Source organism: Lissotriton vulgaris, chromosome 10, assembly GCF_964263255.1.
Source record: "Lissotriton vulgaris chromosome 10, aLisVul1.2, whole genome shotgun sequence".
NCBI classification, from domain to species: domain Eukaryota; kingdom Metazoa; phylum Chordata; class Amphibia; order Caudata; family Salamandridae; genus Lissotriton; species Lissotriton vulgaris.
Window position 1 is genome coordinate 611,411,325 of NC_141698.1, and position 25,054 is coordinate 611,436,378.

General features: G+C 44.2%; 1 protein-coding gene across 1 annotated transcript in view; it reads right to left on the minus strand.

Annotated features, from left to right (window-relative positions):
- Positions 1–25,054, minus strand: part of WDR48 (WD repeat domain 48) — a 535,194-nt gene that overhangs the window by 104,290 nt on the left and 405,850 nt on the right. Inside the window, exon 16 of the mRNA XM_086941452.1 lies at positions 3,758–3,845. Coding sequence (XP_086797578.1) covers positions 3,758–3,845 — 88 coding nt within the window. The remainder of the gene's footprint in view (positions 1–3,757; positions 3,846–25,054) is intronic.

The window sequence follows — 25,054 nt, forward strand, 5'->3', positions numbered from 1 at the left end:
GATTCAGATGCTCTGTCCATCACCACCCCCTTTTGTACCGCCTTCCTCAAACCAGCAGCAAATATCCATCTCTGGCACAGTATCAAGCCCATTGCCATTCTGTATTGCCAAATAGTTCTTTTGTATGAGACTGCAAGAGGATGCAAGTTTGCTCCCTCACTGGTCTTATCATCCTCATGCAGGATCACGTGGGGAATTTGAATTGGATCTAGCCGGATCCTCTATTTCCTCCAGGTATTCTTTCCCTGGCGCAAGGCAAGGTTGGGTGCATATCCTGTGCCTGGCATCTTCTGCTAGCTGTTGCACTTCTGTTCTGGAACACATTAGAAGAGTATTAGTTTGTGGGGAAGGGTTTTGACGGTGGGCATAAGCCGGTGATGACATATGAATAAGGGCCAACAGCAGAGCAGGGGCTACCAGCAGAGTACTGGGTGCCCTGACAGGTCTGGCCAGCACCAGAGGCCACCTTATAGCATGGTTTTGAAGCCAGTTGACGCAGTGGAAATCCACACCATGTATCCCAATCGGGTGCCCAAATTGTTCCATAGGGCCCGGGTGCACACTATATGGACCCATAGCATTCCTAAACTGCACTATATTCTGCACCAGAAGTTAATAGTAAGCTGAGAAGGGTGCAGGCATTGAAGCAGACACCAGGGCCAGAAGTGTGGCAGGTGTCAGCATGGGCTCTTCTACCAGAAAAACATCACCCAGCTCTGAATAGTTGAAGACCTTTAATGACGTGCAAAACTCCAAGAAATCTACCTCACCAGCAGAAGCAATATTTGGAGAGGAGAAGTTGTGTCTACTCTACTTTTTGCGTTTCCTTCACTTCGTCTTTGAAGATTTGGAGGAAGGAGAAGAGCACGACTCGGACTCGGACCTGGACAGTCATAGGCATAGAGCATCAGGCTAACTACATACACCAAAGAAAGTTTTGCCTCTTACTCACTGTTAGTGTACATGAGGCAGCACTTGTCAAATGACTTGGAGTTGTGCTTTAGCCCAAGGAACAATAGACAGACCTTGAGGGGGTCTGAAATGGACATGAGTCCATGACAGGAGTGGAAGGGCTTAAAGCCTCATTTTAGTTGGGGGTAGAATACTTCTAAACACTACAAAAAATATTTTTGGGGGTGATTCACAGAGAGCAGCATGGATCTATGTGAAGGACTGCAGATAATAAGGAAATTACATCAGGACGCCGGAATGGTGCTACAAGGCTCCAGTGATGTCATCACTGAGCTGCAACTGACACAGAGATGGAGCCAGCACCACCTGGCACAGGAAAGCTATTGCGAAGCTTCCGGATCCCTCTTGTGTCTGGGTATTCAAGAGGTGAGGAATCTTTAGGAAGAAATATCCTTCACAATAGGAAGTTCATAGGAAATTACGTACCCTAGCAATACAGTTTTGTGCAGAATGTATGAGTTTAGTGAACAAAACGGGACAGGATGATACAGTCGGGGGCTTGGATGGAGAGTATACATTAGCATGAAGTTACAGCCATGATACACAGCAGTTTTCACATACACGTTAAATACTGCATGTAAGAGGCAAATGAACGAATACATGGATGAGTGGTACCATCAACACAAATCAACCACTACGGGTACCACTTTTGTTGAGAAACTTGTAGAATGGAGGAACATGATCAGGAAAAAAATAATCAATAGGTATATGCAAACAAGATATTAAAAGTTTAAAACATCTCTTCGCCTCTTAATTTAATCAGCTATTAACAGTTGAATATCTGTGACTAAGTCAAGGACCTTGCATAATATGAATAAATCTAGGTGAAAGATGAATAAATATAAGAGGAAGATGGGATATGATGACCTTTTGAATACTTCTTGGCACTGGTGCATACCTCCTAGAAACTGCCCTAGAAGTGAGATTCAAGTTCCATGTGATATTTAAGGATGACAGAAGCAATTGGTAGTGGTGTTCCCTAAAAGGGAGTAACCGCACATTCAAATAAATATCAAAAAACTTGTTAGTTAGGGCACAAGATTGTCACTATTACTGACAGTACAGTCGGAGTGCTAGGAAGACCACCGTCACTCACTACCTAGGGGGGGACTAAAGCAAATCTAAAAGACCTGCAGAAACAGAAATTCAAAAAGGGTCAATTCAGCACTATCCTGATAGCAACGTTAGTAATGACATGTTGGTCACAAAAATTTCTTCAACAGTACAATCATAATATATGCATAATTCATAAAATAATGTATCCTTCTTGGGAAAAGATGATCAAGCCGAAGTCTTTTTGCATATGATTTTCTTTTTATTCTCAAAGGTCAAAGAAACAACCAGCCAACACGTGTTTCGTCGGTACAGAGTCCGTACCAAGACTTTCTCAAGGCTAAACGATGTTGTAATCAAACATGCCGTATCGAAATGTGGTATGATAATGTCAAAAATTGGAACATTCACTACGGGATGCGGGCAAAGTAATAGGCGCGTAAATGTAAATATCAGCCCAGACCAGAGCTAAAATAAAATCCTATAAAAAACTATTCAAAAGTATACCCATCACAAATCAGTAAAGAGCCTGCTTTGGAAGTAGGTAGGTTAAATTAAACTGAATCTGCAGTCTTAATTACGGATTACTTTGTATTTATCATTCCGCTTTTTTTGCCTCTTGCCACATTTCGGGAATAAACATGGCTTTGTTCATTAAGACACCATGGTTTTCAAGGTAAAATCGCCTTTGCATTGGGAAATCTCGCCACGAATGCTATTTCTTTTCCATTAGTGTACCCAATGTGTAGATGAAAACATATGTGAGCATTTTTGTAAGCAAGACAAAATGGTAGCTTGCCAAGGCAAACATATTTTGTGCTAAGGTGGTAAGCCATTCCCAAGAGGGAAACCAGGAAACCTAGATTTTAGGTTGGATAACATTTCAAGGAGGGAATTTTGAGTTTATTATGTAAAAAGCTTGCAGGAGCTGATCAACTTGCAGTTTCTGAATTCTGCGCAGAAAACATTCAGTTTTGCAACAGAATATGGACAAATCAACAAACAAAAAGAAATCAGGAAGCTTACCCTAGGCAGGGGTATTCACAGACATTTGCTGGGGACCAAAAGTCATGTTCTGTGCTTTCCTGAGGCTAAAGACTGCTGAAATGCTGTCGTTCTTCCTCACTAACCCCACACATGTGACAAAATACCTTCTGAGGGTCAGGCTTGTTCATTCTCTGCTATATGGGGCTACTGATTAGCAATTTCTCATTGCTGGTTTTGGATCTAATTGAGCTTCAGCTGTACAACATGTTAAGGAAGCATATTGTTTCCCACAGGAATTAAAGTAATTATTTCATATTGACCTTCTGCCCAGAGAAGAAAAGATGCACAACATAATCCTGTCACTAGAAGTAAGGCTCCTTCAATACAAACGAGAAGCACATTTTCTCCAGGAGATCAGCTTTAAAGCATATAGATTAACTGAAGCGCAAAAATATATTGCAACTCTAGAGTAAGTATAATAACTTATTTACATATATTGTTTATATTGCAACTGAGCCTCTGCTTGATGCTGTAAATAATCTGGATTACTATTACCCAATTTACTGCAACTTTGCGTATAAACACCTGAAATGATGAAAGGTTGGTTTGACCAGGACTGATTTGAATTGCTACCACATCTGGAGAAATAATATAAAGTAGATAGCCAGCACGATCCTGCAAGAAAATTTCAAGAGGCAGAACATTTTATTAACTCGCAATCCGTCCAGAAAGTTAAAATACGTACATCCACAGTGATATCTATCACCCATTGTGGCACTGTTTCGTTGAGAAGCATAGATTCAGTTTCACCCCCGGAATCCCGGCATAACAGTCTAGAAAAAGAGAAGATAACTTGTTAGCAACCACAAAAAATAATCAACTATTACCACATCCTAATTTATCATTTTGTTTCATTAATCGCTACTACAACAGTGTTTGTCAAGTATGACAGGGATCAGTAGTCACCAAGAAAACAAATATATTTATTGTGAATAAAAACACTACCATTTAAAGAAAGACTAGGGAACAGCACAGCAATGGGCTATTTTTTATTGTCTGCTATGTAGAGAGGTATTATGACTTGGCTCAAGCTACTCATCATGCAGCTTCTGATATTGAGAATCATGGTGTGCCCAAAAAATAACAGTGGTAGACTGGACATCCTTGGCATGGTTTTTCCCAAGAGCTTTTGCCTTCAGCTCCCTATTATTTACTGCACTCTTTTTGCTGGCATTAGGACTCTGTGCACTTTACCCATGCTAACAAGTGGTAAAGTTCTTGAGATCGCTCCCTCAAACAAGGTAAAGGTAGCATACACAATTGGCATATTTAATTTACTCATAAGTCACTAGAAAATGGTACTACATGTACCCAGAGCCTGTAAATTAAATGCTATTAGTGGGCAACAACACTCATTGTGCAGTCCACTAGGGTAGCACAGTAATGCTGCCTGCAGTGCAGTTTCAAACAGCAATTTCGACCTGACAAAATAAACGTTTTGCAAGGTCTAAACCTTCTTTTTAGGTTTCGCCTGGCCGAAGGCTGCGCACTTGTGCGCAGCTTTTCAGCGCAGGTGAAATCTTTTGTTTACAATATGGACTTCGGGAACGTCCCCCGGCTCCCATTGGCTAGCTCCATAAATTGAGGCTAGCCATTGGGAGCCGGATCTGTCCGTCAAGGCCGGACCAGATTCGGGGGCGTTCCCGCGATTTTTTCCCTCTCCACCCACTTCTGTTCGTCATCGTGGTGGTGGGTGGGTGTTATTATTATTTTTTTTTTTTAGAGTCGGCCTGTTTTCTTCCTTTTACAAGTGGCTGTTGTTGGAGTTGGCTGCAAGATTCGAGTTCCCACGAAGCGATCAGGTAAGGAGCATTTTGTTTATGTGTTTTCCCACCCCCCCTCCCACTGTCCTGTGCCCGTTCCCGCCCCCCCCTCCCGGCTGTCCTGTGCCCGTTCCCGCCCCCCTCCCAGTGTGTCCGTTCCGCCCCCCTCCCTGTGTGCCCGTTCCCGCCCCCCCTTTCACTCTCCGTTGCTTGACACCAGAATGCAACACATTTTGTTACAGTTACACCACACAATACATATGGGTAGCACGCTAAAACGTTGTACGTTTGTGAGACCATGACCCATCTTCGGTAACACCCCACCGTGCTGACTATATCAGTCTGTGTCTTTAAGGGACTTCAGAGCCGGATGCGTTTGGTTGTCTTTGTACTCTGTAGCCCTGCCTACATGTGTGTTACGTTGTATTATGCTGTATGGCACTAGATATATGCGGTACATTAAACTTTACTACAGGAAGTGTGCAATTCTAGTTTGAACCTGCATTTGCTACTCTGCAATACGTTGTGCTCTGCATTACTCCATTCAACGCTGAATAGATTGCTTGTAAACTGAATAGTGATGAATATGTAATTCTCTCGGCGAAGAGTATAATGTTGGGTACATGGGGTTCCTGAGATTCTTACTACACAGTGCAGTGCTACCAGTAGTATCTTGAACATGATGAATTATATAAAGTTTAATCTAAAATTAACTTTACTGCGCTGAATAAACGGCTCCCTTTGCAGTGCGCAGTACAGCGCCGTGTACCTGTGTGTTGCAAACACTAAGGAACTAGAGGTGGTTTATCTTCTGGGTGTCAGACATCATACTTGAGCTACTACAGCGTGTTCGAATCCAACTTTCACGAGATAGGCGCATGTGAGTCGTAACATTTCAAGATCGGCACGTGCTGTCACACAACTTATGATACATTGTGTTTTTAATATCGTCTTTATGACTCTCAGTGCGTCGTGTAGCCAGGAATGCCTTAAGCCGTGGCTGTCCATAATTATAAGTGGTAGTAGCTTGGCTCTAGGGTGACAGACTGCTTTGTCATCATCTCCAAGTTGCCGTGACTCTATTGAAATGTGTGTGTTCTCTTTTTTTTTTCTTGTGTTTTTTTCTTGTTTCTTTCTCTGGTATTGAATGTCGAAACCATGGAAGTTGTAAATACGGTTGAGATTAACCTTCAGGGGAATTCCATACAGCCATTAGAGGGGTAATTAAAGTAGTTGGAGTGTGAATATAATTTTATGGCAACCGTTGCTTCGGAAATACGAAGGGAGTTCTTGGTAGCAGCTTTTAATAACCAGACTTTTTCATGCTGTAAGCAGGAGCTAACAAGTATTTACAATGCAATAGGTCTCCGTTCCGCCCCCCTCCCCGTGTGCCCGTTCCCGCCCCCCCCCTCCCCTTTCACTCTCCGTTGCTTGTTGGTTTATCCACGGAAGAGCCCCACAGGACTGCCCACCATCCAAAATCTATTCTTGACGCCACTTTGTTGAAACCTTTAACGCTCACATTTATCAAGTGGGTTTATTTTCCATAGACAGAAAACAGGAAACAGCCCTGGACGAAAGCTATTCATTCTCATCATCTCACACCACACACGTTATCCTGATTTGAAACCTTTGTACAATTTTAGATTTGTTAATGTTGTAAATGTGGCTCTGTAGTTTCTGAATCTTATTCACAGCGGGATAATAGTGCCAAGTGATTCCAGTAATAACAGTTTGGCATGACACCAGAATGCAACACATTTTGTTTTACAGTTTTTGTACTTTTTATAAACTCTGTAGAGTCGGATAGTGAAGACGGCTATCTATTAAACAGCCCTCAGCTTCATTATGCACTTTTCTCTTACTTTCTTTTTTCTCATTCTCAAGTTGTGGGTATCCATCATCCATGAAGTAATACATCATACGATACGCTGTCAAATGGTGTTGATTGATACCTTATTCTGTCGTCCGCTTCTTATGTGGGTGGGGCAGAGGCCACCCGTACAATTTTCAATATTGGATTTGTTTTTCGTTTTTCCTCCGTCCATAGTCTTCCTTCAGCTCGAGTAGCTTATGTGACACCAGTCTGTTTTTTTACCCTTGCATATTGTGCCATCAACCATTTGCAGTAGATGACCAACATAATCTCTACTTCTCATGTGAATGGTCACCCCGGGCAAGCCTTCACTTTAAGTGAAACTTTTAATACCAGGTTCCTCCAGGACGTTCTGGTTTGCGTGAAGGATAATGGTGCCCCGAATCACCAGGAGACATTGGTTTTCATCATTAAGAATAATAGGAGATGTTTAGAGGGTCTCGGTCTGTCTGTGGCTCCGGGATGCTTCTTTGTGGAGGCAACCGTCACCCACCCAATCCAAGCAGGTCAAGTAACCATGGCAAAATGGAAGGGTCACGCAACCCCCTTTCCTCGATGACCTGACACAGAGTTTGAGTCACTCCAGTTAAGGTCAAGAAATTCGAGGTGTGCATCCAGGAAATGAGAGCCTTTTAAGGGCAAAAACGATTTTGCTCTTTAAACTACATGACACAGTCAGGTTAAGCATCGATGCCCCTCTGGAGTTAAAGTTCCAAGTTGCTCATACAGGCTCTCCTTCTGGCAGTCATGCTGCAGGCCTTTTGCGACAAGAGGTTGAGAAAGTCTGCCTCATTGGACGTGGGCCTGGGGAAGAAGCCTCAGTTTGCTGCAGTGACTCTGGATGCTGGACTTGCACCAAGAGTAAACTTAGTAAGGTCTAACTCCTAACCAATCCCCATCCATGTATTTGAGTGCAGCTCTAGCACTGTGCAGGTGACAGTTGAGACGGAGGTGATGACCCGGTCAGTCAATGCAGACCTTCACCACAAGTAGTAGTGCAGGAAAACAGAGACTTCCAGTGTTTGACCTAATCACTTGTTTTTCCCAGTGGCCCTGTGTATCAGCCATTGCTACACTTTGCATGGGACTGAATATCCATCCATTATCTAAGCACACTCAAACAGGGCCAAGGAGGCGTTGATTGCATTTCCCGGGCGTGTACCTGTAAGAGATGCATGCTGGGTGGCTTTGCAGGTTATCCTATGTGCATTCTTTTGATACTTGGCTCTGTCCTACTTTCGTTCTTCTGATACTTGGCTCTTAAGACTTGCTTACTGCATCATTCTAAGCTTGGCCCAATTTCGCTAAGTCGTGTACTACCAAATAATTCTAGCTCCTCCTCCCTTTTTCATTCTCAGTTGCTGTGAACTCTACAAATAAAGTCATCAGTTGGAAAGATCCCAGATGTAAGAAGAGTATAAATTTTTCTTTGGAATAACATCATTACTTTTTGTTCATAAGTTTCTTGTCATAATGAATATTGTCCTGCTGTCACTGAGCCTTCAGCTAAAACTCATGCAAGCTTGCTCCTTCAAGAAGGAAGTTGGCAAAGGCATTCATATGAGCAGGTATGGGGACAGGGTGTGTATGATGCATGTTTGCCATTTTGATACTGGTTGCTAAGTTCTCATGATTTTAAAACTTTTGTAGCTGTTTACAGTCTTGTCCACTGTATAGTACATAGCGGATGATGGGAAAGAGCTTACAGAAAATTGCTGGAAGTTTCCATAAAGTAAACTTTATCTTTTTCAATATTACCACTCCACTCAAATGTGTGGTCAAAGACCTCTTCATATATTAATTACAGATAACCACACAGCTTGTCAGGGGTGGCTGGTTAATTGTGGCATAAACGCTGTATGAAAATTAAAGTTGTGCTGTTCCTGAATGATCTAGAATTTAGCAATATACAAAGGACAGTAGGCTATAGAGTCAAAGAGATGGGAATCCATTTCTTTGGAATGTAATGCCCTCACACACCCAGTTGGGTGTCATGCTTCATCATCGAGCTGCTCGTCATCTGGCTGGCGCTGCAATGCCTGACGGCTCCCGATGAGGTGCACTTTGGCGGAGATCTTTTTCCAAATAGCTGTTTGGTGCAGTGGGGGTGAGAGATTTAGTGAGTGTAGATGAATAAGTGGTGTGTGATGTTTATGTGAGTTAAAACAGGGTTGGGAGTACCAGCAAAAATAACTTTAATTGTGGGGTCTCCTACCCTGATTAAAATAAAGAGGAAAGGCGCAATGGTAAGTTAATGCCTTAGGTGTGACGCTCCTCCTTGTGGTTGGTCAACATGTTTCTTTTCAATTTTACAAGTCTAGAGGCCATTCGTCAGGAGCTAAAGTTAAAAAACTATCTACACTAAGGTGGACTAGAGAACTATAATGAATTAGTTTTGGGGATTTAAGCCACCATGACTTACTCTATCTGATGGCTGATAGTACTGGTTCTACCCTAATTGGGATATACTACTGCTTCATCAATCCCCGGCCTTGCCACACCATTGTGATCCACCACTCACTTGGGAGGGCTAGGGAGTGCAGAGTGACTAGGGAGTGCTATGGAGTGCTAGTGACTGCAGAGATTAAGCTAATGGCAATGTAAATGACAATGCCATTTATTTATCTGTTTTCAAAACCAACACATTAATACAAATTTTGTCATTTACAATGCCAATAGCTCAAACTTTTCCAAAGGCGAAACCATTGCATTGTAAATGCTTGTTTAATACACGTAAGTCACCCCAAGCTAAGCCCTAAAGGAACATAAGGCAGGGTGCCTGGTATGAAAAAAAATGGAACATGTGGAGGACTTGGCCTAGATGGGGACTCATCAACATGTTCCCATTCTGAGTTCCATGCACTGCACCCAGTAGAACACGAAAAGCGGCTGTTATCAGGCCAAACTGCAACAATGAAAGGATGAATCTTCGAGTTAGAACCTCCTGGGACTGCCTGATTCCATAGGCTTAAACAGACCAGAGTTTCAGGATATCACCTGGATTCGGCTAGGATCAGTGAGCCAGCGTGACAGAGACCCAAGATTGCCACCATGAGAGGGATTTAGGGCGTGGCTCAGTCCCCCTTAGGCTACAGAGAATATCTCCATCAGGGACTGTTTCCTCAAGCCCCCTGCAAAGAGCCTCATGTGTTGAGGATGCTCTGCAGAGAGGACCGAGACGTGCCCGTGAAGGAGCGGCCTCAGCCTTACATTGGAATGAAGGCGGGAGTTCACAGTGACTGGGGTGAGGAACTTTTGAACGCGGTCTGACCAAGCTTGATAGTCAGAAGTAGGTCTCCATGACTCCTCAATCTGGATAGTGCTTCTAATAGTAGCATTTCTCCAGGAAACACCATTTATTAGAGGACGTTAAACTAATGTACTCCCCACTGTTCCCCTGAAGTACCACTCTCATGGTTTACAGAGTTAAAGATGTTGAAATACGATTTAAAAAGGAGGTATACTTCCAAACAGGAGTGACATATATGGACTCTGAGGGATGATGCCTACTAATATTGAAGGGGAGATTGGAGGGATCCCTGGTTACCCTCTTGTGTGTATATGCTCCATCTAACAATAAAACTGATTTTTTGCTAGGCTTAATCGAGGGACATTGGTCTTTAATACCACAATTAACCCAAATCTTAATACATCTTACAACAAGAAAGATAGTCCCAAACTACCTAGACATCTAGAGGAGGGCATTAGAGACTTGGGCCTCATGGAGATCTGGAGTGAATTACATGGGATGGAAAGACAATACACTTTTTACTCTAATGTTCATAAGACTTCCACAAGAATAGATAAACAAGTTACTTACCTTCGGTAATGTATTATCTGGTAGAGACTACCTAGCTGCAGATTCCTTACCTTTGAATTTCCCAGGTGTCAGGCTGGATCTGGAAACTTTTGCTGATCAATACCCCTTGCGCGCGACGTCGGGTGGCACCATTCAGCTCTGTGCGAGGTTGTCGGCGTCAGTAGCGCTTGTTATGACATCGCAGTGCCTACAGAGGCGCCATCCAGGAGCGCGGACGTCTGTACTTTTGGGTTTTTTCCACGCCACAAGCGCAGAGTCACAAATTAACTGACTTAGTTGTGTACAAAATTAGGGACCTGGAAGGGGGTGGAGGCACAACCCTAGTCCAATAATATCAGTCCACAAAGCGGGGAGGCATGGGTGGGGATGTACGTAATCTGCAGGTAGATAGAGAGTCTACCAGATAATGCGGTACCGAAGGTAGGTAATTTGTTCATATGATAGAGACTTCTAGCTGCAGATTCCTTACCTTTGAATTAGATACCCGAGCCATACTAGCCCGGCGGTGGGTTGTTGAATGACATCCTAAACTAAGAAGTCTTGCAGGACTAAACGGGCAAAATGTCAGTCCCTGCGTACCTGTCCATCAAGGCAGTAATGTTTTGCGAACGTGTGCAAAGAAGCCCACGTCGCTGCCTGACAGATGTCTTGGACTGGGCCCCCCCCAGCCCCGCCCCTGAGCCAAGGCCATAGTCACAGCCTTTCCCCTGGTGGAATGGGCCCTTAATCCCTATGGGGGCTGCTTCTTTGCCAAGGCATAACAGATTTTGACGCAGCAAATGACCCAGCGAGAGATAGTCCTTTTCTGCACAGCCCTTCCCTTCTTTGATCCCACGTACCCCACAAAGAGTTGGACATCCACCCGGAACTCTTGTGCGGTCAAGGTAGAACGACAACGCTCTTTTTGGGTCCAATAAGTGGAGATGCTCCTCTTCCTTAGAGGGATGCGGGGGAGCAAAGAAGTTGGGCAAAGTGATGGACTGACCCAGATGGAACGGGGTCACAACCTTTGGCAAAAAGGATGCTCTGGTGCGAAGCACCACCTTGACTGGAAAGAACATAAGAGAAGGACGCGAGCAAAATAGCGCCTGCAACTCACTCACCCTCCGGGCAGATGTAATCACCACTAAGAAGGCTGTTTTGATGGTCAACAGCCGGAGGGGACTATTGTGCAGAGGCTCAAAGGGTGCATACATCAGATAGGTAAGAACCAAATTAAGGTACCACTAGAGCATTACAAAGTGCGTGAGTGGAAATAAGTGAGCCATCCCTTTTAGAAATCTATTTACAATTGGAGACTTGAAGAGAGAGATGGCTGCTCTGGCAGCTGAAAAAAAGCAGACAGAGCAGAAAGATAACCCTTGAGAGTTCCCAAAGCAGAGCCCTGCTGGGCAAGGTTTAGAATGAATAAAAGGACAGTAGAAAGAGGATCAATGGACTTTTTGGTACAGTATACTACAAATTTCTGCCAACGGCAGGCGTATACAGTCTTAGTGGAGGGCCACCTGGCCGCCAGAATAACATTACAGACTTCGCGAGGAAGGTCAAAAGCTATCAACTGTCGCCACTCATTCTCCACGCATGGAGGCGCAGAGTTGACAGGTTCCGGTGGAGAACCCTCCCCTGCAGCTGCGACAGAGGATCCTCCCGAAAGGGCAGCCTGATCTGAGGATCGATACTTATTCTCAGAAGTTCTGAATACTAGACTCTCCTAGACCAGTCGAGAGCCACAAGAGTAACTTGGGCCCGGTCGCTCCTGATCTTCAGAACTCTGGGCAGGAATGGTATGGGCGGAAAGGCATACAAAAGGCATGTGCTCCACTTGCGGTGAAAGGCGTCGCCTAGCGATAGCCACTTTGGATACTTCAGCGCGCTGTACCGCTGACACTGCGCGTTCTCTTCGGAGGTTAACAAATCGAACCAAGGTTCTCCCCACTGCTGAAAGACTTGAATGTGAAAATACACGTCCTGCAGGTCCAATGCTACCATCCAGTCTTCCTGGTCTAGGGCAGACCAGACCTGAGCCAGAGTGAGCATTTAGAATTTCTCTTTTTTGAGGAAGAGATGGACGGTCTGAAGATCTAAAATGGGCCATAGCCCCTTGTTCTTCAGTATCAGAAAGTAGCTGGAATAACAGCCACTGCCTACATCTGAAATCGGGACCCTTTCTATGGTTCCCTTGGCCAAGAGAGCAGTAACTTTCTCGGAGCAACTTTAAATGATCCTCCTTCAGCCGTTCCTGATTTGTCAGAATAGCAGGAGGAAAAGACAGAAAAGGCAGAGAATAGTCCCACTTACCTGACGTTATGGATCTCAAGTGGGGGAGATGATGACGAATTCTCCCACCAACTGGAGTAGTGTGGCCCTGCAGAAACAGCCTAGAAGTGCTTGAAGGCTGTGGCTACTGGGGGCAGTGTGGTCGACTACTTCTGGCCTCCAATCCAAGCTCTGAATGCACCGTGTCCATGTACCCACACGGCTTGGGCAGTCTATGCGGGATGGTGGCTGGAATAGGGCTAACGCGGATGGAAACCCCTTCTGTTACCAAGAAAGGGCGAAAGGAAGATTGGACATGGGGTAAAGGAGAGACCCAAGGACCTGGCCGTAGCTAGAGAGTCCTTGAACCTGACCAGGGCCGAGCCTGTCTTTTCCCCAAAGAGGCATGTTTCATCGAAGGTATGTCCGTCACATTGGCTTGGACATCGCCTGGAAGACAGTTGTACAACGCCAGGCGTGGCGCCTCAAGGCCACCATTGTAGAAATTGATCTACCCAGCGAATCGGTCATATCTAGACCACACCATATGGTGAATTTTGCTGCATATCTCCCATCTTGACACCTTGGGAAAGCACAGCCCCGGCCTCCTCTGGAACTTGAGGCAGCACTTGGGCAACCGTCTTCCAAAGGAAATGGATGAAACCTCCAAATAAGCATGTTGTTTTCACCGACCGTAATGCCAGACTGGAGGAAGAAAACAACTTCTTTTCAAATGAGTCCAGCCTCTTGGATTCCCTATCCGGAGTGGTGGAAGGGAATGCGCCTTTGAAGTAGAGGCATGCACCACCAAACTCTTTGGGGTGGGATTGGCTGAGGAACTTGGCACGCCACCACCGCCCAACACCGGGCGGCCCAATCATCCTATTCACAGGAGCTCCGGTGCTAGGTTTGAACCATGCTCCTAGAAGGAGGGCCGTAAGTGCCTCAATAAAGGGCAACAAGGGTCCAGAAGTGGAAACCCCAGGTTGAAGCACCTCAGTCAGAGATTAGTCCTGGTTGCATTGAGGGCAGCTCCAGTCCAAGGACCTTGGCTGCCCTCTTAACCATCATTTTGAAGAACTGAGGAGTTAGGCCCTTGGGGATGTGGATTCAGGCAGGGCCATATAACAATCAATAAACAACAAAGTTGTCTGTACCACACTTATTCTTTAAGCTCTCACTATTCTTGCTTATTGGCCAAACACAAATCCTTTTTGTTTGCACCGGTATTTATTTATACCTTTTAATTTAAATTGTTTATGTTTCCATTACCGCAGCGGTATTGAGGAAATAGAAATTTTACGTGGCCAGTGTGTCCCCTACATGTACCCTATGTATGTACATATACCCCATGTATGTCCATGTCACCATGCAATTCCCTTCTCATGCCTGTAATAACAATGTCTCTGCATTTCCGTCCAATGTTAACATGTCAGTTACCAGGCCCTCCATGAGAGAAACGTTAATTCTGCACTGAGGCCTATGTTGCCAATGCATTTACATGGTGCACGTTTAAAAGTCGAGATGAACTCGTTTTTGTGGCTCAGCTGAGCCAGGACCCGAATTCAGGCTCCATGCCTCCTGACACTCTGAAAGCTGCAGTTTAGCTATGTATCCCTGACCTCTCACATACTTCCTGCTCAGCCGAGAGGTGCCCAACTCGGCCTGCCAAGACAGTATTTTGCCTACAGTTATCTGCTCTGCTCCACAGAAACACATTCCTGCTTAATGAAAAGGGTAAACATATTCCGCCTGCAGAAGATAGGGCCTAGCCTTTCTGTCTCCATTCAAGTGATTTACAGAACCCGCATCCATAGAAGGCCCATGGCCCCACGCAATGCACGAAGAAGTATATGCACACACTAGCATTTAGTGATGAACAGCCTTTGCTCGAGCGACCTTTAAGTCAGATAATACATCCTCCAAACTCAAGATATCAGATAATACCAGAAGTGCAGGTCGTCCTGACATCCAAGACTCCTCTACTAGCACGAAAGTCCGCTTCCCCCAGTTACACGTCAATTCCACGTCATGACCAAATTGCGCACACAAGTAGGGTAAAGGTTCCTGCTCACCATGCAGACCCCCTCCATGTATCCACCCACCTATGACACACCTATGACTCATCAAGTGAACACCCACGTGTACGCCTTCTTACACGCCCTTTTTCACGCCCATGTGCTCTTATCTCTCTCCTAAGCTTGCTCCGCCTGCAGCGCTCCGCCTTCTCTATGCAAGTTAATGTATGTTTTAACTATAAATAATGAACTCTGTGAATAAAGTTCAGATGACGATCCTTCCTGATCCCTAGTGGTGATGGAACCCGATTCTCCCTTAACTCGAGTTACTGAATTAAAGCCCTTCTGAATCGGACACCACGGACTCTGCCTCTCATTATATGCATGATCCTTGTTAATGTATAGAAATTCCGACAGGGTAATTCTTTTATTTACCACAGTATGGGGCTTGTGTCACCGACAGGCATCAGTGACGCCCCAGGCACAGACTTCAGGTCCGACACCGGGGAAAGTTGCGGTGGCACGACCGGCACCGAACCGGATCCGATCCAATCCGATCCCCGAGGCACCACCAGCGTCATGGCCGCGGTGTCAAACCTGATGGGGCCCCATCCGACACCGAAGGCTCACCAGCGGGGTCGTTCGGCTCAAATATGCGGCACATGGCCTTGTAAAACTCTTATCTGAACGGGAGTCGCTCTGGCTCCCGGAAAGGGTGAAGACGCAAAGTAGACTTTAGCTCCGGCTCTGCGGAACCATGCCTAGACGGACGCCAGTTTAGGTGAAGACTAAGTCCGCTTGGACTTCTTCTTATGCCTCTTCCCAGAGTGCCCTGAGGACCTTGAATGGGAGGAAGAGGACTTAGGGCTCAGGGAGCAGTACCGAGATCTCTTCTTCGATCGGGACAGTGACCTCCTCAGAGTCTCTCTGGACGGTTTCGACTTCCAGGCCACGAGTAACTTTGTTGCCCACTCCGCCAAGGTCTTCGGAGCCATCACCCAATAGTCCGAACATGACTTCGTATGGTGGTCATGCTTGAGACACCAAAGACATACGCGGTGGGGAACGGTGAGCGACATCATGCGGGAACAAGTCCTGCACGGCTTGAAACCGGTCTTCCTCGAAGACATCCCTCGCTCATGAAGTCGGGAAAATCCAAAATGTCAACAAAAGTCAAGAAAAAACCTGCCAAAAAGCAGCAGAGGGGTAGCTCTTCTTGGATCGGTGCTTAACTGGTGCGGAAAGAAAAGAACTAACGTCTGCACGGCTGGGTGGTGCCTATACAGGCACTGATACGTCATAATAAAGCTAACGACGCAACAGCGCCACACAGAGCAAAATGAAGCCACCCAACTTTGCGTGCAAGGGGTATTTGCTCAGCAAAAGTTTCCGGCTCCAGCCGGATGCCTAGGAAATTCAAAGGTAAGGAATCTGCTGCTAGAAGTCTCTATCAGATATGTTTTTACTCCGAAACACTCAATCCCACAATTCTCAGAGAGCAGTACAGAAACCCAGATTTTGTCTGATCATGCCCCAGTCTTGGCTTGGTTCGATATGTGGGGGCCCTCGCATGACCCCCACAATCAAACACGGTTGGCTGAACGAGCTAGCTTTTAGTTATCTGCTAATTTCAGACTCCCATCAAGGAGCACTCAATTATTACTGGGAAAATGCAGAGCAGGACACATCGTTTGTGGCCCGCTAAAAATCCAATTCTTGCTGCTCATGCTGAAAAGACTTTCCAATTCCTGGATTGGCAATATCTTTTAAGGTCCCAAACCAGACTATCTTGGTCCCGAAAATAAAAAGAAATGGATCAGAGCTATGTATGTTCATCCCACAACTAGGTTGCACATTCACAGTGCACTGGACTAATCAATACCACTACGAAGGGATAGCAGACAGGGTTGCCTTCTTTCCCCCAGCGTTTTAGAGCTGGCCCTTGAGCCCCTGGCCTACAAAATAAAGTTTAACCCAATGATCCAGTTATCGAGGTTGATGGTATGACTTATAAACTAGCCCACTTCCCATAGTATTACATTATGCTTCCTGACTGATCCGTGCGAGTCACTCTCCGCGCTCATTCAAGAAATAAAAGCCAAGAGTCTTTGGCTTTAAAATGGATTATGAGAAATCAACTACATTGGGAATCCTCACCATTCCACCTACCTGGAGGGTCTCTTTAACGGAGCACAATCTTTGAACTAAAATGTTCTTCCAGGCCTATTTAGGCATATTTAACTCCCCTCTGTGAGCTAGTTTGTACAATGTGAACATACCACCACTACTAAATACATTACACAAGGACTTATACCGTTGGGGCAGACTGGAGATGTTCTGGTTTGGACGAATAACTTGTATAACAAGCTTTGGCATAGCCAATGGGTCTCCCTTTTGGGACCTTATAAGTATTTAGTTATGCAGCACAATATGCTTGGTGCAACAACATCAATTGTTTCTCGCAGGAATCGGGAGACGGGACTCTAGCCTTGTAATCGGTAGTCTCCCACCTGAATCGGGGGGGGAGGGGGAGGTGGCATGTACGTAATGAGTGGGGGCTATCTATGTGAGTTCATGCAAATGATTGGTGGGAATAACCGATAAAACAAGAGAAAATTAGATCTAATTAAAAAGAAGGGGGTGAATTTAAAGAAAAGTGTTGAAAAGAGAGTGCAACACGAATGAATGTGCAGATACAACTGTTATTCACGTCATCAAGCAACAGCGATCAGCACCAAATGCTGTTACAACTGTTCAGACCTGTCAACGCACAAATTAATGCCACCGTGTGAGGAGGGGCAAGGCCTCATGGTGAGAGCTACCTAAGAAGCACTCTGGTCCTCACCAAGTTCCCCACACCCCTCCCCAAAAAATAAAAACAAAGGGTAATTGAGGCTGTCGCCCCGGTCATGAGGTGTTTCCACACCTCTTAATGGACATCGGCTGTTTACTGCCTCCAAAAAAGAGCCACTGTTTCCAGCGGTTTCCAGCTTGTTCTCTCAGCCACAGTGTGAATTTAGCTTCTCACCGGGTGACCGTGTGAAGGGAGACGAAATCGTGTGACACGTTGGCACAGTGCGAGTTGGCAGCTCCTACAGGTTGTCTTGGAATGATACATGAACATTCCAACACAAAACAAAATGACAGTGGGAGGAGGGGAAAAGGAGACATTAGAAACAAGTATTGGTAAATGCATTCGGTTTTTCTATGTGAATAATAATAAACTATTGTTATTGTAAGTTGTATATTGCAGATTAGTTGTACAATGTAAGTTACAGAAAGTCTGTAAAGTGTTATGATATCTGTATGTACAAAAAGGCAATATTGTGCAGTTACTAGTGGTATAGTGAGGCTAAGTAATAGCAAATGTTTGAAAAATTAAATGATAGAGGGAAATAATAGAATTAATTTATGTTATAGCAACATTATGTGTTTAAAGGAGTTCTGACAACTTTTGGGCCCGGTGCCACTCCGCCTGCTGCACCATTCAAATCGGGCCCATAGTGTCTGCAAGATTACTGCATTTGTGACTGCCTGTTTAGTAGTAAAATATAGAAATATTTGGTGTTTAGAGGGGTTCCTTGAGCTTTGGACCCCGGTATCACTCCACCTGCTGCATCATTGAAATCATGACCGTAGCCTGCAAGCTAACAACACTTGTGACTGCTTATTTAGTAGTTAAATATAGCAATATTTGGTGTTTAGAGGAGTTCTGACAAATTTTGGCCTCGGTGCCTCTGCACTTACGGCACCAATTAAATCATTGCCCTAGTGCCTGCTAGATAACCACATGTGTGACTAATTGTTTAGTAGTACAGTTTAGCAGTGCTCTGCGTTTCGTGGGGTCCCTAGAGATTTTGGCCCCAGCGCCACTGCACTTGCTGCACCATTAAAACCAAGTCTCTTTCAACTGCAAGATAACTGCAATTGTGTCTCCCTGTATAGTAGTATAATAAAGCAATATTAGGTTTTTTGAGGCGGTCATGACACATGTTGGGCCCGGTACCACTGCACCTGCCGCACCATTCAAATCATGACCCTATTGCCCGCTTGTTTAGTAGTAAACTTTAGCGATAATCTGGATTTAGTGGGGTTCATCATTTCCACAGACCTGGGTACAATCAACAATAATCCCAATCTTCAAAAAGGGGGATCGTCAGAATCCAGTGTGCTACAGACCGATTTTCCTCCTGGATTCCATGGTTGAAGTAGTAGGGAGGGTCATTCTGGAGCACCTTCAAGATAGGGCAGAAGACACCCATATAATCAGACTTACAGTATGGATTTCATGCCGGGCATGGCACAATTGAACAGAGTTTGAACGTGTCCATCTTAGTAGGCAAGTATACCAGAGCAAAAAAAAAGGAGCCTTTTTCAGGCCTTCGTAGATCTCACCACGGCCTTTGATTCCGTTAGACATAGCCTGTGGGAGTCAAGTCAAAAGTTTTATTTGTTAAGGAACTCCCTACGGAGGTCCACAAAATGCATCTATACAGTAAAAAAAATTAAAAAAAATTAAATACAATACAAAGAATATTTCCCTTTTTTCCTAAACTACGATAGATTAAAAAGTGCGGCAGAAGGATACATATGCTTTTTATACAGTAATGGCAACTAATAGCAATAAACTAATAAATAGTCAAAAAAGTTTAAAAAAATTGGAATATCCTATAACAGACCATTTCATTTGGAGGAGATAAAACAAATAATCTGGCCTATGGGGTGAGTGAATATTAAATTTGATAAATGATGGTCTTAAGAACAAATGCCTTGACCTTTGTGATTCCGGACACACAAATAAAACATGATTAAGATCCTGGATTTTGGTATAAGATAATTCGCAAATTCTCTCCTCTTTCAGGATTTTTTCCCATATGCCAGTAACATCTCTTAGGGGCAACATATTAATTCTTAAAAGATGCATCAGTCTTCTAATCCCATGTGAATGATTCCAAATTATATAAGGTTGTGGCCTTTCCCCCAGGGCTGTAGGAGATCCTCGAGATGATAGGTGCTGATTCCAAAATTATTGTCTTTTTAAGGCAGTTGTACAGTGGAGCTACCACAAGCATTCAGTATGGTTCAAGGGGCGAATGCACTCAGGATTTTCCCATTAGGAGAGGGGTCAGACAAGGCTGCGTGCTGGCCCCTTTTCTTTTTAATCTTTACATTAACGGACTAGGAGAAGCATTACTCTTGAAGGGCAAAGACTTTCCTCAAGGTGGCGGGCGGTCTATACCCGCACTTTATGCGGATGATGCCGTGCTAATGGCACGCAACCAAAACGGCCTGCAAAAAATCTTGGACAGATTTAGTCTTAAGACCAACATCTCTAAGACTTATGTCATGAGATGTAGACAAGGGACGCAGAGGACACAAGAAATGTTTGTAGACGGGAAGAAGTTATTTTCAACTAGAAACTTTTCCTACCTGGGTATATTATTCAATCAGCTTGATTCATTGGTTCCCACTGTATCTGCTAAAAAAACTGGCATTTTCTAGATCAACATCAGCTCTAGCAACTTTTGCCCAAAAACTAGGCAGGAAATCACCCCCAGAACTCCTGCAAATATACAAAGCAAAATGTATTACTATGGCAATTTATGGGGCAGGGGTGTGGGGTTTCACAAATACTATCCCACTACAAACAGTTGAAAACACCTTCTTAAGGTATATTCTTTCTGTACCCCTGAGCACTTTCTCGTTTGTCTGCCATGAAGAGTTGGGTCTTCACTATATTGCTGATCTTATAAAATGAGAGCCAATACTCTTGTGGCATAGTTTGGTGAAAAGATCAGACTAAGCTAAACAGAGAGATCCCGCAAGACACTCTAAGGTTAGAGGGGCTTTAATGATCCCATGGATTAGATTTGTCCATGATTTCATGAATGATCTGGGCCACACAGAAATTATTTCAAATCCAACATCTATGCGAGAGATCCCTAGAAAGATCCTTAAAAATAAAAAGTTATTGGAAGCTATCAGAAAGGTAGGAGAAACCTCTAAAATTAGTGTGAGGCGACATCAGCTGCTACGTACAACTTTGGGGATGGAGCCTTACCTATCTTCTGTACCCGGAACATTCGATAGATTCCTCTTAACTAGGCTCAGACTGAGAACTGTACACCGATTAGTGTCATTACCGAAAATGAATGATTGGTCGCATGATTTGTTACCGTGTCCCTATGACAACATTTCTGATCAAAGTACTATGCACTTAGTCCTGTTCTGCAAATTTTATATAAGCCAAGGAAAGTTTGGATTATTCCTTTTTAGGTCTCGCCTAGCGAACGAAGCGCATTCGTAGCTGAGCCTTGGTGAGACTATTGTTGTGGGTTTGGTGCGCGAAGGGAGACAAACCATGTGCGCGCACGGACAGGCGATGTGCACGCGCATGGCGTCTCCTCTCTGGAGTCTCCTCTGAAGACAGGAGACAGGAGATGGCACATGTACGGACAAAAGATGTGCACTCCATACGCGAGCAAATCTCCTGCCTCAATTTGAACACTGCAAGCTGTGGTGCCAGAGACCAATAATGAGTTTCCCGCACACATACAAAACTAACAAGCGCTGAGTAAAAAGCTCAGCTTGACCTGCACGCTCCCAGAGACAAAATTCAGCTTTACCCCAGTCAGTCGTCACCCCTGTGAATTAAATGGCCGTAGTGGTACGGCAGGTTTCTGAGCATAACACCGTTTCTTTTGGCTCTAAAGATGAAAATACTTATAAGATTTCTTAAATAAAAAGTCTGATTTTAAATACCCTATTTTCTCCCCAGCTTCGTGTGCGCTCGTCTGCTTCAGGAGCCTTACCACACCTCTTTCGACGATAATGAAGCCAATGTAAGCTCGTCCTTGAACCGGAATCGCCCTTTAATATTCTCGCAGGTCCTGTGCCCTTGATTAAAGGCAAATAATATCCCTTTGAATCCAGCGTCCTTGGCTAAAAGCAGAAGCCCGTGCAAAGCACATTCTGAACACGGTACACGCTGAACCTTCCTCTCTGGCACAGGGACAGATAAGGGGCGGCGACCATGGGCTTGGAGTGGCATAGCCCCTGCCAGTATTCGGGCGTATGATTTTTTTTCAATCCCACTTCCTTGTACGTACTTGATTAAAATGGAATGAAAAACACCAGGCTTGGTAGACTTGCTGCACTATTATAAACTGCTGGAAACACAAAATCACACGCACATCTCTTGCCAAACCTCCGAGGCTCCGTTGCCCATTTGTCTGATAGCAAAATACAGTAATTTCTATCAAGCCTTCTGGGCAGCCTGACTCAGGCCCCTGGTTGCTTGGCGACCTGCCTTAGCTGGGGAGGAGGGGGGGGGGGGCAGAGGGGAAGTGAGCGGTGGAATGTGGGGGATTTTACAAGGGCAGGGGAAGAAGGGCAGAGGGCGGGAAAGAGGAGACTCCGGGAGGAGTGAAGCAGCAGGGATTTTAGGAGATAGGACAGGAGGTTAGGGAACAGGGGGACAGAGGAAAATTGGGACTCAAGGGAAAACAGGCTCTAGTCTGAGTGAAAAGGGCACGGATAGGTGAGAGAGCAGTCTGTGGATAGAGTTAACCCAGACATCCCATAGAAGGGCATTCAAGGCAAGTCTAACAAGCATTTGCAATGAAATAGGTCTTGTATTTACACTAGTTAGAGCTATTGACATTGTAAATGAGAATGGCTTTTATTTTTATTTTCGTTTTTAAAACATAAAAGGCATATTCATTTACAATGCCAATAGCTTAAAGTCGCTTAAGTGCAAGACCTATTGCATTGCAAATGCTTGTTTAAAAGATTTGGAGCTTAGGCAGTGTCGCCCAGCCATGTTTTTACTCCAGCTATTGGAAAATGAGCACATAGCGTGGAGACTAGCTACGTTTTTAAAGAAGGTGCTTCAAATTAGGAAATGTATAATCACTGAGTTGTAATTGTAGCATCTGTATAAAATGACTTTTATTGTGATATTGCTGTAAATATTATTAAATGTATTTTTTTATGTGTTTTTATGTCGGTCTTAAAAAGCAGCCAAATAAGGCTTTCCTTGACTATTGAAATCATGACCTTGTTGTCTGCAATGTGACTGCATTTCTGACTGACTGTTAGGTTTTAAAATTTAGCATTATCTGGGTTTAGAAAGGTCCCTAAAGCTTTTGGCCCGGGTGCCACTGCACCTGCTGCACCATTCAAATCAAGTCCCTTTTAACTGCAAGATAACTGCAATTGTGACTACCTGCTTAGTTGCCAAATATACCAATATTATCTGTTTAGAGGGGTTCTGACAACTTTTGTGCCCAGTGCTACTGCACATGCCACACCATTCAAATCATGACCCTGTTGTCTGCAATGTAACTGCACTTGTGGCTGCCTGTTTAGTAGTAAAATATAGCAAACCTCTTGTATATTAACTCTATTTTTAACGTGCAATGTTTATTACAACATTTATAATTTGATCATAATGACTAAATAGATTAAGGTAAAAAAATCAAACCGATAATGGCTATAAAGTGCGAAGAAAGGTATTGAGGCATGAATGGGAAATGCGACAAATGTAAGACTAAAGCATCTGCTTTACACAGCTAAGTAATAAAAGACAAGCATTCCAGCATACTGTTAGAAGCGGTCTGTCTTTTCCGTGGGAAGAGATCTTATCTTGACAGTAAATAGGGCTTAAACCGCATGAACAGCTTTAGTAGAAGTATAGTACATGCGTCCAGCCAGGGAAAGTTAAAAAAGAAGTGCCACACAAAAGTGAATGAAGACAGTAATTTGGTCATGGAAACTGACATGAGTCCCCTTTTAAGATATAATATAAAGAAGAGCTATCACAAGCACAGGACAAGCGCTGTGCAGTCAAAACCTAAAAAGGGGAGGGAGATATAATTTAAAAACGTTAAAATGTGACATATTTTGCTTCTTTAAAATGATGGCATTCTGGGCTGGAGCAATTTCTAACAGGCTCAGCCATAGAGTAAAAATCATCAATAGAAGATTCCTTCCTAGTCTGAGCTGTGGATTCAGTTAACCGAGATTTTATGGAAGACTCAAAAATGGGGGACGTGACTGGATTAGTATGTTCACATGCTTGACCAATATGATCAACAAAATTTTGCAAACAATCATCATTGACATCACTGTTCTTTTGTGGTTGGGTGTGGTATTGGTACATTATTACATTTTGACACTTCATGCTCATGCTCCAACATTTCCCATACTGTGTTATCAAACGTTCCTTGTTTACTTTAACTACCTTCAAGGGTCAGAAAACACAGCACTTCCCTTTGTCCAGCCACCAGGGAATATGAATCCTTACAATATCACCCACTTTAATAATGGTATCCACTACCTTTTGCAATAAGTCATAGCAAGCCTTTGATTTAAGTTGTGTCGAGGACGCTCTCTTGGTGGCATCCAGGGACGACCCTGTGTTTGACGTACAGTTGTTACCCGTACTGGCATATGCGGACGATGCAGCGTTGTTTACAAGAACGGGCAAGCCCTTCAACGCCTCATAACCACATACGTGGCTTACATGGATTCAATAGGCCTGAAAGCCAATCTAACTAAATCCTTTGCCATTATAGCAGGGGCTGGAAAAAGACAAATCCCCGCACCTCCATGTGGGTTCTGGAAGAAATTAAGCTGTAGACACCTTTCCCTATGAGTCCTCTTTGACAACAACCTAACATGGTCAAAACTGGTGGAGGCAATGACCCTATGAATGGAGAGAAGTCTAGTAGCCATAAAATCATTTTCCAAGAAGCTGGGTGCCAGTTGACTGCTCCCCATAAAGAACATTTATCAGGCCAAGACAAAGGCTGCAGCAACATACGGTGCAGGTGTCTGGGGCATGATTCGCTGCAAACCGTTGAAAATAGTTTTGTTTTTTTAAAGTCCCTAGTGTCCCTACCACCTTCCGGTTCCAACTACAACTTACACACTGAATTGGGCTTGCCTTATATCCATGAAGTAATTAGGTTAGCCCCGATCCTACTGTGGCTTTCCATTTGGAAGAGGGACACTGTGACCGTAACACAAAGGATAATAAGTAATTGCTTTAAACTGGAAAACTGCAGGAGGATCAGATGGCTCAAATATGTTGAATCAGAACTGACTGATGCTGGATTACCTGAATTATTTACAGACCCAACAGCATGTAGTAAGGTTCGGAAACAAAAGCTAATTAACATGTTTATGCTGAGGGCAGAATACAAACGACGGGAAAATAATCAAGACAAACAGGCGGTTCTGGTTT